Raw genomic sequence first — 14,373 nt, 5'->3', positions numbered from 1 at the left:
ATGTAAAAATATATAGCTTATACCAAAGTTTTTAAAAAAGGCAAGGCAAGAAAAAATATGTATACTACATTTTTTACGGCTCACCAAACTTGGTATTCGCTTACCTTTTCTTTTCCCGAAAAACTAATCTATAAAGACGATTTTTATTATCTGCTGGCAAACTAATTATTGCTGGTTATAATCAAAAAGTTTATGATTACATACTTATAAGTGATATTTATTCATTAACGGAATACTTAAGCTCTGATGTACCATGACGCAATTTTTGGTTCCACTGAGTCGTAGAATAGGCTGTAATTGATAAGCTTTGATTAAAACCTTGTTTGGCCTGGTATTTCCATGACCTGCTTTTATTTCATCGTTAACTTCTATGAGTTGGGCATATTTTGCAGACGTGCTGGACGGAAATTTACCAAGTCTGAAGCCACACTACTATAGTCCAATCATTTTGCTTACGATGGAACCGCTTCATTTTCATATGGAATAGGCAGAGGTAAAATAAATAGGGTCGCTCGATTGAAGACCTTAAGTTCAGAGTTGGAAATGAACTGCTCAGGGATAACAATATTGAAGACTAAAGATAACGGTTGCGTCAAGTCCTGTAGCATCGAAATTATGAATGCGTAAGTGTCGGTAGATCCGGTATTACCTAAGACCGTCATTAGGCAATGAAGAAAATTTATCCGTTCGGCAAACAGCTATCGTTCTTTCAAGTTTATCTAGATGATATCTTCACTCCCATGGAAGACTAACACTTTCTATATTTCGCATAGAAGATTAAATCAACAAGTCAACGAAACATCTTTGTAGTTTTTCTTGATTTAAAAGGTAAGCGCGTTTTTTATAATCGATTTATGTAGGTATAAGCAGAAGTCAACGGCTTATGGAAAAAGTTAGAAAGGCACTAAACTGTATCGAAATTGTAAGCTGGAGGGACTAAGGCATCCGATTTTTTCCTAATTCTAACAATATTGCTCATAAAAAGTATACATAAATTTAATATTGCCACTCCGGGTCGCTTAGAACCCAGAATATATCAAAAACCCACAAGATAATAAAATTACTTACCAAATTGAGTTATAATTTCAATACAACTAAAACATAAAATGAATGTAGAATACATGTATAATATGCGCCGTGTTTATAAAAACGCACATACATACAAACATTATGTTGTCCTACTTCTGCAGGATATAACAATACGCAACTTCGTTTAACTGATGTTCGGTCCTCAAACCATAAATAATCAAAAAGTTACGCAATTTCGCTTCCGTTTCTTACTTCCTATGTATTGGCGTTTATAGCTCACCGCTCCCTCTTCTTCCCTCTGCACCATAAACATGCCACCAGCAACAGTTTTGCTTTTATTGCATGTTCGGATTTTTCGGCAACACTGTTAAATTTTAAATTTTATGTTCTGCAGCCCATCACTCCATCGGAAGTTGTTGTTGTGTTTTTTTTTATTTGCTACTTTTACTACTCTGTTTTGCTGCTATTTGTAGCTTCTCGCCTGTTACAGAAATCGTCAGTTTTTGTTAAAATTTATATAAATTTTTACTTAAATTATTTAATGAAAATTTTTACTATAAATTTTGTTTATTGGTAAACCAGAAAAACTTTTTACTAAATAATAATTTAACAAAACTTTATTATTTGTTGAGTATAGTCGCAAAATCATTGGGCTCTTTATGTGCAAATTGCAGTGATTTCAAACGGAAGTGGTGAATTGCTGTAATTTTCATTGTGGTTGTTCAGCAATGTTGCATCAAAAATTGTGTAAAATAAATATCGTGCACACAGCGAAACTAAATAGCGATTTTGTTTTTTTTATTAGCGGCATGCATTTCCAACACTTTTTATGATATTTACTTAAGTTTTGCGTTTTCCAACAAATTGTACTGAAATCTTAGGTATAAATCTTTATCGAATGGCGTTTTTTTTTTTCTGAAAATAGTGTCGCCCTGTTGGCTCTTCTCAGCTCTCTCGTAAATATGTGAGCTTATAAAAAATTTCTCACTGCATAAAAAAAGAGATAACACTACCTGCAAACCTTGTTGCAGAACGCCAATTGACCTAGTTCACAACTTAAAATTTAACAGCGTAACATTTATTTCAGAAAAGAAAACAACGTAAGTAAGCCCTGACTAGAAAAGCTGCGCAATATATTATTTTTTATTTTTAACCAACTTACTTAAAGTCTAAAAACTTTATCTAAAAAACAGGTGATAAAGGATAATTTCAACACAAGGGACAATTTCTACATGTGCATTAATGGCGATGTGGTTACTTCCGTTTCCTTTGCCGACTTACTTAGTCATGGAGGGAATACTTTTCATGATTTTTAACCCTCCGATTAGCGGTGAATAAATTCAACACGTCTTAGCGTTGTTGTCTGGCCAGACAAAATTTGACACTTTAAACTTTATCCACAAATATTTAAACTTAGAAGAAATCTCGTCGCACACTGTAATTACCCAGAAATAAGTTTGAATTTTTATTGATAAATTTTGAAATAAACACGGAATATGAGATCTTATAGGCTTAAACATATGTTCGTTTAGCCAGACGATAACGCTAAAATGTGACATAATCAACTTTGGTACAAAATAAAAGATAAAATAAAAAGAAAACAAGTAAGGACGGGACTGTCTTCGGCTGTGCCGAAGACTTCATACATTTCATGAATGGGGCTGAACAATAATCTTATCCCGTTCGTAATCTCCAAATAATCGGATGTATAAGATAAGAAATATATAGTGAACAGATGTACATACCTAAACGATTTTTAAGGTAAATATAAAATAAAATATGTCAAAAAACCCCCTTATCTGAACGATCGATTGTATGGGATATATATTATATATAGCTCGGATCGAAATGATTTTTACAGGAAATCTTCTATGATATATTAGAATATATATCACCAAGTTTCACGTTTTTATATTGGAAACTAAGGTAGAAATGGCCAAAAATCTTTCTATCTGAACGATCGGTTGTATGGGATATGTACTATATATAGCTCCGATTAAAGTGATTTTTTCAGAAAATCTTCTATGATATATTAAAATATATATCACTGAGTATCACGTTTATACTTTCTAAATTCAGGGAGAAATGGCCAAAAATCTTTCTATCTGAACGATCGGTTGTATGAGATATATACTATATATAGCTCCGATCAAAGTGATTTTTTCGGGATATCTTCCATGATATATTAGAATATATATAACCTAGTTTCACGTTTATACTTTCTAAATTGGGGCAGGAATGACCAAAATCGTCTTATCTGAACGATCGGTTGTATGGGAGATATATGTTATAATGGACCTATCCAACCGGATCCGACAAATGTCTAATATAATACTAAAATACATACTTGTCCCAAATTTCATTGAGATAGCTCAAAATTTGAGGGACTAGTTTGCGTTCAAACAGACAGACGCATGGACAGACGGACGAACGGACAGACGGACATGGCTATATCAACTCAGTTCGTCGCCCTGATCAATTCGGTATACTTAATGGTGAGTCTATCTTCTATATTTCTCAGCGTTACAAACATCTGACCAAAGTTAATATACCATTTCATGTTAATGAAAGGTATAAAAATATCGATCTCCGAATTATTACAAAGACCGCCTCTAAACTTAAAAAGTCACTAAAGCTTTTCATGATTGGGTGGGTAGGAGTAAAGTCATTCACGAAAATAAAGCCTTCTCGTCTCGCCAGACGCCAAAATCTATCGGAGGTTTAAGCAAGTTTAAAATAGCTGATGAGCTCGATGTCCCAATTTAGAACGTTGCAATAAATGTTCATTTGAGAGAAAAATAAATATATATATCCCGACTGAAAATCAAATAAATGCATTGATAAACAACGGATTACACCCCAACAGATAGGGTATAGCTCACAGACTGACTATGTTCGGATTCAAGTTCACATCATTTATTCGACTTGATACTGTGTGCTAAGCATCAACTGATAATCCTCTTGAAAATGCAAACTTTTCCAGCGACACTGCGCTGCCAAAAGAACACGCTTAATATTTTTTCCCTTGGAGAATTCTCGATTTAGCTTCGCCTAATCAAGCCCTAGTTTTTCCAATTTGGTTAGAAATTAATATTCTTACATTAATCGCCTTGTGCGAGACAGCGTTATCATTTTGTGTTTAGTGCTAGTGATGGCAACTTCTGATAATTTCCTAATGCTGTCGAGACCCTATTCCTGTATTTTTATACTCAGCTGAGCAGAGCTCACAGAGTATATTAACTTTGTTCGCATAACGGTAATCTGTAACGGCATAAACTAATCGAGGTAGATATAGACTTCTATATATCAAAATGATCTGGATGAAAAAAGGAATTCATTTAGCCATGTCCGTCCGTCCGTCTGTCCATCCGTCTGTAAATACGATAACTTGAGTAAATTTTGAGGTATCTTGATGAAATTTGGTATTTAGGTTCCTGGGCGCTCATCTCAGATGGCTATTAACAATGAACGAAATCGGACTACAACCACGCCCACTTTTTCGATATCGAAAATTTCGAAAAACTGAAAAAGTGTGATAATTCATTACCAAAGACGGATAAAGCGATGAAACTAGGTAGGTGCGTTGATCTTATGATGCAAAATAGAAAATTAGGAAAATTTTGGACAATGGGCGTGGCACCGCCCACTTTTAAAAGAAGGTAATTTAAAAGTTTTGCAAGCTGTAATTTGGCAGTCGTTGAAGATATCATGATGAAATTTGGTAGCCACGTTACCCCTATTACTATATGTGTGCTAAATAAAAATTAGCGAAATCGGATGACGAACACGCCCACTTAAAAAAAACTATTTTTAAAGTCAAATTTTAACAAAAAATTTAATATCTTTTCAGTATAAAAGTAAATTATGTCAACATTCGACTCCAGTAATGATATGGTGCAACAAAATACAAAGATAAAAGAAAATTTCAAAATGGACGTAACTCCGCCCTTTTTCATTTAATTCGTCTAGAATAGTTTTAATGCCATAAGTCGAACAAAAATTTACCAATCCTTGTGAAATTTGGTAGGGACATAGACTCTATGACGATAACTGCTTTCTATGAAAATGGGCGAAATCGGTTGAAGCCACGCCCACTTTTTATACACAGTCGACCGTCTGTCCTTCCGCTCGGCCGTTAACACGATAACTTGAGCAAAAATCGATATATAAACTCAGTTCACGTACTTATCTGAACTCACTTTGTATTGGTATACAAAATGGCCGAAATCCAACTATGACCACGTCCAATTTTTCGATATCGAAAGTTACGAAAAATTAAAAAAAATGCCATAATTCTATACCAAATACGAAAAAAGGAATGAAACATGGTAATTTGATTGGTTTTTTGACGCAAAATATAACTTTAGAAAAAAACTTTGTAAAATGGGTGTGACACCTACTATATTAAGTAGAAGAAAATGAAAAAGTTCTGCAGAGCGAAATCAAAAGCCCTTGGAATCTTGGCAGGAATACTGTTCGTGGTATGATATATATAAATAAATTAGCGGTACCCGACACATGATGTTCTGGATCACCCTGGTCCACATTTTGGTCGATATCTCGAAAACGCTTTCACATATACAACTAAGGGCTACTCCCTTATAAAACTCTCATTAATACTTTTTATTTGATACCCATATCGTACAAACACATTCTAGACTCACCCCTGGTACACCCTTATTGCGATATCTCGAAAAGGCGTCCCCCTATAGAACTAAGGCCCACTACGTTTTAAATAATCATTAACACCTTTCATTTGATACACATGTCATAAAAACACATTCCAGGGTTACCCTAGGTTCATTTTGCTAAATGTTGATTTTCCCTTATTTTGTCTCCAAAGCTCTCAGCTGAATATGTAATGTTCGGTTACACCCGAACTTAGCTCTCCTTACTTGTTTTTAATAAATCTTTTTATACTGAAATGAGTAAATACAAACTCATATAGCATAATATATACATATTTGCGCATAAATCATCGGTGTATATATAGGATATTTGACGGTATTATGTACATATAGATTTCTTAAATTCACCAGGCAAACAGAAAGCAATCACCACAAGCCGCAATATCATCACACAAAACAATATTACTTTGAATTTCTGTGTAACCATATTTATTTATTCATATGTACATATATAATGATATGCCGCACAATACATTTCTATATATTTATTTATCTACACTGTTTAAATACATTCAAAATGCTGGTTATCGGTTACCCATCGGCGTATTCCATTAGAGCTCAATTCACATACATACATGCATACACAAATCTTAACTTGTTGTTACATGTCTAAATTTTAAAATTGTCATCGATTTGTGTACATTTACGCAAACCTACTATTTAAAATGAGTTTGTTTAAGTGCATATCTACGACATAAGTTTTAGTATTAAACTCTTGTGTTGGCAAAGGTAAAAAAAAATAATAGCATGATTCATATTTTGAATTATTTTGATAATTTTTTGAATGCGTGACTAAGCTCATGTTTATGAATGCAAATATATTTTTGTATTTAAGCATATTTGCACTAATAAAAATTAAAAAGTCATTCGTCCATACGTACGCTGTATCATGCAAATGATAATACGACTAGTGTTCAGAGAGAGTAGTCCTGGGCCCGTCGCTATGAGAATCCTATTGTGTATATGTATGTATCTCTTGAACCAAGCACAATCTAATTTTTTTTGTTGCAGTGTACAACTACCACCTACCTGTAGATTAAGACAACATTTTGTTAAAGGTTCTATTGTTAACAATTGAGGCGCTAAGTGGATTAATCGGGTTTTCGATAGCTACTGTTCCTTTGTGTATATCTCTTGAACAAAGCCAAATGCAAAGTTTTTGTTTTTGCATCCACCTGTAGATTAATACACAAGTTGTTATAAAGTTTCATCCTTAACCCAACATGCTGAAAATTGGAATTTATCAGTACGATGATGACCCAGCGTCTAAATTGCTCTATATCTCTTGAACCAATCAAGATTTTCCAAACTCTTGTTTTGCATTATATAGCCGCCTACTTGTAGATTACTTCACAATTTGATACAAGGTTCCATCATAAAGCGTTCAAGAGATGGACAGTATTAATCGAAAAATCGATTAATGCACTTAGCGCCTAAATCGTTAGTGATAGAACCTTGAAGCGAATAGCGGCTTAATCTACAAGTCAGTAGCTGAATGCTGCAATAAAAAAAATTATGAAATTGTGCTCGGTTCAAGAGATATACACAATAATCGGTTTAGTCGGCAGTAGTTTTCAACAAACAGATTACTGTGTATATCTCTTGAACCAAAGCAAATGCTAAAGTGTTTGTTTCTGCAGTATTTGGGTGCTCACCTGTAGATTAATCCACAATTTGACCTAAACTTCTGCCTTCAACCCTTCAGTGCAAAATGAGAATTTATCAGCACACAAATGACACAGCGCCAAAATTTTTTAAACTTTTCTTCGGTATTATAAAGCCACCACTTGTAGATTAATCCACAATTTGGCATCAAGTTCCATCATTAACCCTTGAAGGCAGAAATGGGAATTATGGGTACACGAATGACCCACCACCTAAATTTCTCTATATCTCTGAAACCAAGCAAGATTTTCTTAACTTTTTTTTGCACTGTACAGCTAGCTATGTGTTGAATAGGACACAATTTAATTCGAGATTCTATCATCAACCGTTCAAGCGCTACGTGAGGTATCCGTCGTACGTCAACTACTGACGACTAAACCGATTATTGTGTATATCTCTTGGCCCAAGCACAATTTCAAAATTTCTTTTATTGCAGCATTCAGCTACTCACGCAGATTAAGCAACCGTTCGATTCAAGGTTCTATCGTTAACGGTTGAGGCGCTAAGTGCATTAATCGGGTTTTCGATTAATACTGTCCATCTATTGAACTGTTAATGATGGAACCTTGAATCGAATTGATTTTTAATTTAAAAGTGGGTAGATATATAACACAAAAATAAAGTTTAGAAAATCCCGCTTGGTACTAGAGATATAGGGCAAAATAGCTGTCGGGTCATTTGTGTAAATTTCAAATTTCGCCTTGAAATGTTAATGATGGAACTGTATAACAGATTGTGGATTAGTCTACAAAAATTTTGTCATTTGGTTTAGTTAAAGCGAGATACACATTAGTCGGGTTTTCGATCACTGCTGACGACTTAAACTGATTATTGTGTATATCTCTTGAACCAAGCACAATCTAATTTTTTTTGTTGCAGTGTACAGCTACCACCTACCTGTCGATTAAGATTTGTTTAAAGGTTTAAAGTTACATCCTTAACCAATCATGCTGAAAATTGGAATTTATCGGTACACTGATGACCCACTGTCTAAATTCCTCTACATCTCTTGAACCAAGCAAGATTTGCCAAACTGTCGTTTTGCACTTTAGAGCCGTCTACTTTTAGACTACTTCACAATTTGACTCAAAGTTCTATCATAAAGGGTTCAAGAGATGGGCAGTATTAATCGAAAAATCGATTAATGCACTTAGCGCCTAAACCGTTAGTGATACAACCTCGAATGAAATGGTGGCTTAATCTGCGAGTCAGTAGCTGAACGCCGCAACAAAAAAAATGTCTAAGCTGTCCTTGGTTCAAGAGATATACACAATAATCGATTTAGTCGTCAGTAGTTGCCAACAAACCGATTACTGTGTATATCTCTTGAACCAAAGCAAACGTTAAAGTGTTTGTTTTTGCAATATATGGATACTCACCTGTAGATTAATCCACAATATGACACAAACTTCTATCTTTAACCCTTCAGAGCAAAATGAAAATTTATCGGTACACAATCGACACAGCGCCAAAATTGTCCTATATCTATTGAACCAAGAAAGATTTTATTAACTTTTTTTTTGGTATTGTAAAGCCACCCACTTGTAGGTTAATCCACGATTTGGCAGCAAGTTCCATCATTAACCCTTGAAGGCAAAAATGAGAATTTTGGGTACACGAATGACGCCCCACTTAAATTTCTCTATACCTCTGAAACCAAGCAAGATTTTCGTAACTTTTTTTTGCATTATATAGCTACCTATGTGCTGATTAGGACAGAGTTTAATTCAAGATACTATCATCAACCGTTCAAGCGCTACGTGAGGTATCCGGCGTACATCTAAAATTTCGAAGCTATAAGTAACTGCGGACTTCCCAATTTAATACCTATCGAATTGTATACTCGATTTATTTATACCTCCACTAATAAACGAGAATCAACTTTGTAAAAATTATAATTGCATTGGCGCATATACGAGGGGCAGTCAGTTTTTTACGTTTTCCGAAAATTGTGATTTTTTGAGTTGATTGCTTTTTATCAATGTAGCAGCCATAGCTTAAGCGCTTAAAATAAAAAGCCTATTTATTAACATTAGGGTGTACAACAGAAAAATTCGACTAACTTTTTACTTTATTTTATAAAATTTTTTGCAAAGCTTTAGCTGAATACCTGAAATATTTTCAAATGGAACAAGCTGAAAATCTTTACATATTTCTTGAGGCTAAGGGCACAGTCATATTCATAGGTTTTTATATTTACACTTGGTAGCCGCCTTGCACTTGCTCCGCCCGCCACACCAAAGAGCCTGTGTTCGAGTCCTGGGAAACAATTTATAAACCATTTTTTTTTTTGTCAATAAGAAAACAATTTTTCTAAGCGGTGTAGACCCTCGGCAGTGCTTTAAAGAATACTGCGGGAGAATTTCTGACATTAAAAGCTTCTCAGTGAAAATTTAGCTGCCTTGCTTGCCGCCAATTTGTAGGGAAACTTAAAAGCAGCACGAAGCAAATTGAAAGAGAATCTCGACCTTAATCTTATAGCGCCAAATTATGTATATCTTTATACATATTGACTCACGTGCTTCCACCGTACCATTGACAACACTTTACGAAAGAAGCCCAAAATATAATACTTTGCGCTACATCCACTTTTCTCGCTACTTACCTTCATATATTCATTGGCACCTAGGTACATACGTCCCATTCAGGGCCGGCTCAAGAGAATTTGGGGCCCTAGGCGAGTTATAATTTGCGGCCCCTTTCTCCCGTATTTATAGAAAGAAATTGGAGATCAGAAAATTAGAGATCAGAAATATTAAATTCAAATTTAGTGTCAATAAAACAATTTCACAATTCGATCAGGATAAAATTTTTGTAGTTTTTTATGAATTTTAACAGCTCACGAAAGAACAAAAATGTGCACGTCTGACCAAGTCGAAACTCGCAAGAGCTGGAGAATCACACATGATTGCCAATTGCGCAGTGTTGTCACTTGAATTCCAAGCCTTTGTGAAGGCGCGCTTGTGCACATTCTGGTTGCGCGCGAAGATTTTAAATTACGTTCAATCTCCACTAGCGTTATGGTGAAAATTTAATTTTGTTTATGAAACTAAATATAGGGCTCCTAAAAAATTTCTTTTTTTTTCCAAAAAGGATTTTTAGTACAAAAGTGTTTATCGAATTTGGTACCCCCTGGAACTTGGTGCCCTATGCGGGTCGCGTAGTTCGTGTTATGGTAGAGCCGGCCCTGGTCCCATTCATAAATATGTAATACCTAAGTTCATATGCTTGTGCGTATAATTTTTTTCGCTTAAGACTTTGTAGGTATATGCGTAGCTATGTAAGCACACAAACCAAATCATACAAATTTACTATGCCTACAAATTGTTGTAAAAAATATATGTATATAAACTCTTGCCCAGTACACTTGCACTCATTTTCTCCTTAGTTGCTTGTGAACAACTTTTAGTGACTCACTCGTGTTGGCTCTCTCTTTCATTACCATTTATTTACAATTTGCATTTATGATGTACTGGCAACATATGTTTATATCTAAATAACATCATGTTTTTGTGTTTTTTCGTTTAGTTGTTGCTGCAATTACTTAGCGTTGTTGTTTCGCGTCGCTGCTAAATGTTGATGACCGCCAACAATCAACCGCATAAAGCGACATCAACTATTCATTCATTGCTGTTCGCCTGTTCCGATTTCTTGTATGTTTTGTATATAATGTTGTGTTGTTTAAATGAGGTTTTTCGGCATTTGTTGTTGTTGTTACACATATTAAAAATTTAAAGCGGTTTGTATTTATTACAATAGTAAACCTAAACATATGTAAATGATATGTAAATATGTGCAATTACTTGCATATGCACTATAGTAGTAGGCAGCAACGTACAAACATACATACATATATATATAAAAAATTTTATTTAAGATATGAATACACTCAAATATGGGTGTATGTTTGTATATTTTGTCGTTTTGAGCTGACTGATACACTGTAAGTATGTAATTCCCTGCAAAAAATGTGATTAGTAGCAGTTTCCAAGTGCTAATACAAAATGTTACTTATTTTATAAGAACCGATATTTCTTAGAAATCAAAGCTTAAGCACTTGAGGATTTTGCACACATGACCGAAGAGCAACTCATGACTAGTTTAACCTTTATATGCATATTTAAAGTGAGCAATACGAGCTGTGCGATGTAACCTTTCAGAAAAATAGCATGGCTACTTTATTGCGAAATTGCTGTTTTACAGTGTTATTTGTCATTTTTATAATTTTAAATTAACGCTTTTTTAACCGACTTAAAAGTTATTTAATGCCAAAAGGTATGTATTCGGTACTAATTAATGTTCTAAAAAGTGCAGTGAATGCGCTCCAGCCTTCCAAAGTAGCGAAGCTACCCAATAAGCCGTCATCTCATCAAAGAACTCGTCAGAACTTTTTGATGAAAATAAGATTATTTCTCTCTACTAAAAGTGAAATAAGATGGAGGATTTCAGACATGCTCTAGATAAAGTCAAGCATCTACACCGAAAAAATATTTGTGCTTGAATATTGTGAGAATGCAGATGGCGTGAAAAGCAACTTCGAGTAGATTTAAGCTTCCGCACCTAATTTCATCTTAGACCGTCGGTTTAAATAAGATCAGATGGAGGAAATCCCCTTTCTGTCTCATTACCGAACGTCGATTCACAATCGCTCCTCAATGCAGAATTTCCTTTTTCGTTTACAACATACTTAGTTCGTGCCTATAGTTAGAAGCCTAGTGTGTGATAGTACGTAACTGTTTCTTTACTGACCATCTCGCCGCAGCTCCTGTAAATGTCATAAAGAGGTATCCAAAAAATGTCTTTCCTTGACCTACTAACTTGATTTATGTTCTCCCACTATCGTACGTAAGTCGGCCAGGTCGGCCAGGTTTGCCTGGCCAGCATCATCGTCATCCAGCAGCTCTTTCACGTTTGCAAGCTCGTCTGCCTACTCGTTGCTTTCAGCTAGAATATCAGGCATAGTACCGAGTAAGGGCAAATGTGAGGGCACCCAACTTGTGGTACGCTCTGCACATTTGTTTACTACCTCTTAATTTACTCTTCAGCTGATATCTAGTCGTTAAAAGGAACGGAAGATATACATTTCCTTTTTGGCGAATGCTAGAGCACGAGCTCGTACTAAAATCAGTTCAAGCCATATAAAAAGATTAAAACTGATGGTCGAATGCTCCTTTCTTATTCGTTTCGGACTAATCGTGGACTTATTCGCTGCACTATCTTCATATTTGCGGAAAGCTCATCATTATACCTCCCTTGATACTCCTCGACAGCATCACGGCAGGACCCCATAAATTTTTAAGATAACTAACTGTCGTACAATCCAAGAGCCATATAATTTTGTCCCGAAGCGGCCCATGATTCCGAGCCATACAATATATTTTCAATTGCATACTCATCCAAAGTAACACTTTTTGGCAATGGTTAGTCTTCGTTTGATTTCAATGTTGGCATTATTTTCGTGAATAATGCTGGTTTCTAGGTAATGTTGTTGTTGTTGTTGCTGTTGTTGTATATAGCATAAATTTCGCCTTTGTCGTCATTGAACCATTTTCCCTTGAACGAGTGCAAGAGAAAATCATCAGCATGTTGGGCAACGCCTGACTTTTTCGAGTATCCATATACTCGAGCGACTTGGAGACAACGAACACTATATGCATGTCTGGCTCGCACTCACCCAATGGGACAAAGTTCTAACCATACTATGGAAACGCATCCGAAGCTACTTAGCCTCATTTCAGCCTAGCAATGCTATCCTATATTTGAACAATGGAAAAATTAGGTATGGATTCAGTATCGCAAAAGGGCTGTCATTGAGGCGGCACTTTTCAAAACTTTCGGTACAAAACAACAGCAAGGGAGTCGAAAGGCAGACAGCGTGAGCGAAGGCCCGAATGTGACGGTAAAGCGTAGTACTACGTAAATATTGAAACAAAAAGTATCAGTTCTTTATTTTTAAATTTCTACGAATTATGTTAAAACTTCGTACATCAAAACGTTTTTTCTAATATAAAAATATATATTATTTTCTATTTACACAGTAAGTATACATGCAAAAATCCATAACAGGTATACAAACGTCTTAAAATGTGCTAAGTGTAATAAGTTCTTATTATAATAGCGCTAATAAAATTTCCCAATAAATTCTTAGGTACAAATTCTTCATAACAATATACCTTAAAAAGACGCATTCAAATTTTTTTTTTTTTTTCGAAAAATAAAAAAATATTTTCTTAACAAGGCAAAACAAAAATTCATTAATAAAAAGTCATATTTTAAGAAGAAAGCTTATATAAATGTATTTATGTCTTTTATCTTTGTTTAAGTTCCACATTAGTCTTAAGCGACTTGCTTCTATTTCCTTTGTCAACTAAATTTCAAAACCTGCCCTTATTTATTGTTATTAGGCATTCTGTTGTTTCTGGTTTTTATGTTTTCTTAGTCGATTATTTATAATTCTTTCCTAACTATTTTACTTTTAATTCAGCAAACTTATAGGAATTACGAACAGCCTTGGTTGTACTCGCATGTAAGGCATCAGGAGCTTTTGAAAGCTTAGCCAATAAATCTTAAGCATAGAGACCCTCAATGATATCAGCATATTGCTTGGACACAACATTACGTTTCACCTTCAAAGTGGGACCTAACGAAAAGAGGAGAATTAAGTTAACTCATTTGGCTACGGACAGTACTAAAACAAAAAAGAAATTAAATTAGCTTACCCAATTCACCTGTTGGAATCGAGAAATCATGTGGCAGTATAGCAAATTTCTGCACTTTCTGTGCATTCGAAATCGCTTGCTCGTTAGCGCGTTTAATACCATCCTCAATAGATTTCCACACTTTCGGACAAGGACCAGCCTTCAAAATTTCGCTAAGAGTTGTATATTCCAATCCCAAACTCTTTATCCATGTGAGTGACTCATGCGTAAGCTCGTCGAGTGGCGCGCCAGTATCGCGATCCATTTCGGTCTGTTAGGCACAATAAAAAAAA

The 14,373-nt window shown here is 35.0% G+C and overlaps 2 protein-coding genes across 5 annotated transcripts in view; one reads left to right on the top strand and one right to left on the bottom strand.

Annotated features, from left to right (window-relative positions):
* The window catches only part of rk (rickets), a 667,150-nt gene that overhangs the window by 438,498 nt on the left and 214,279 nt on the right, over window positions 1-14,373 (top strand). The window lies entirely within an intron of this gene.
* bgm (bubblegum) overlaps window positions 13,304-14,373 on the bottom strand; it is a 49,974-nt gene continuing 48,904 nt past the window's right edge. For all 3 annotated transcript variants that reach the window (XM_067764088.1, XM_067764087.1, XM_067764089.1), the window contains exons 8-9: window positions 14,102-14,351; window positions 13,304-14,022 (exon numbers count right to left, since the gene is read on the bottom strand). In XM_067764088.1, the coding sequence (XP_067620189.1) occupies window positions 13,949-14,022; window positions 14,102-14,351 (324 nt within the window). In that variant the 3' untranslated portion in view covers window positions 13,304-13,948. The remainder of the gene's footprint in view (window positions 14,023-14,101; window positions 14,352-14,373) is intronic.

The sequence above is a fragment of the Eurosta solidaginis genome, chromosome 2 (genome assembly GCF_040869045.1).
Source record: "Eurosta solidaginis isolate ZX-2024a chromosome 2, ASM4086904v1, whole genome shotgun sequence".
In the NCBI taxonomy this organism is placed as follows: domain Eukaryota; kingdom Metazoa; phylum Arthropoda; class Insecta; order Diptera; family Tephritidae; genus Eurosta; species Eurosta solidaginis.
The sequence above is the reverse complement of the archived record's forward strand: the minus strand, read 5'-3'. Positions and strand labels throughout refer to the sequence as shown.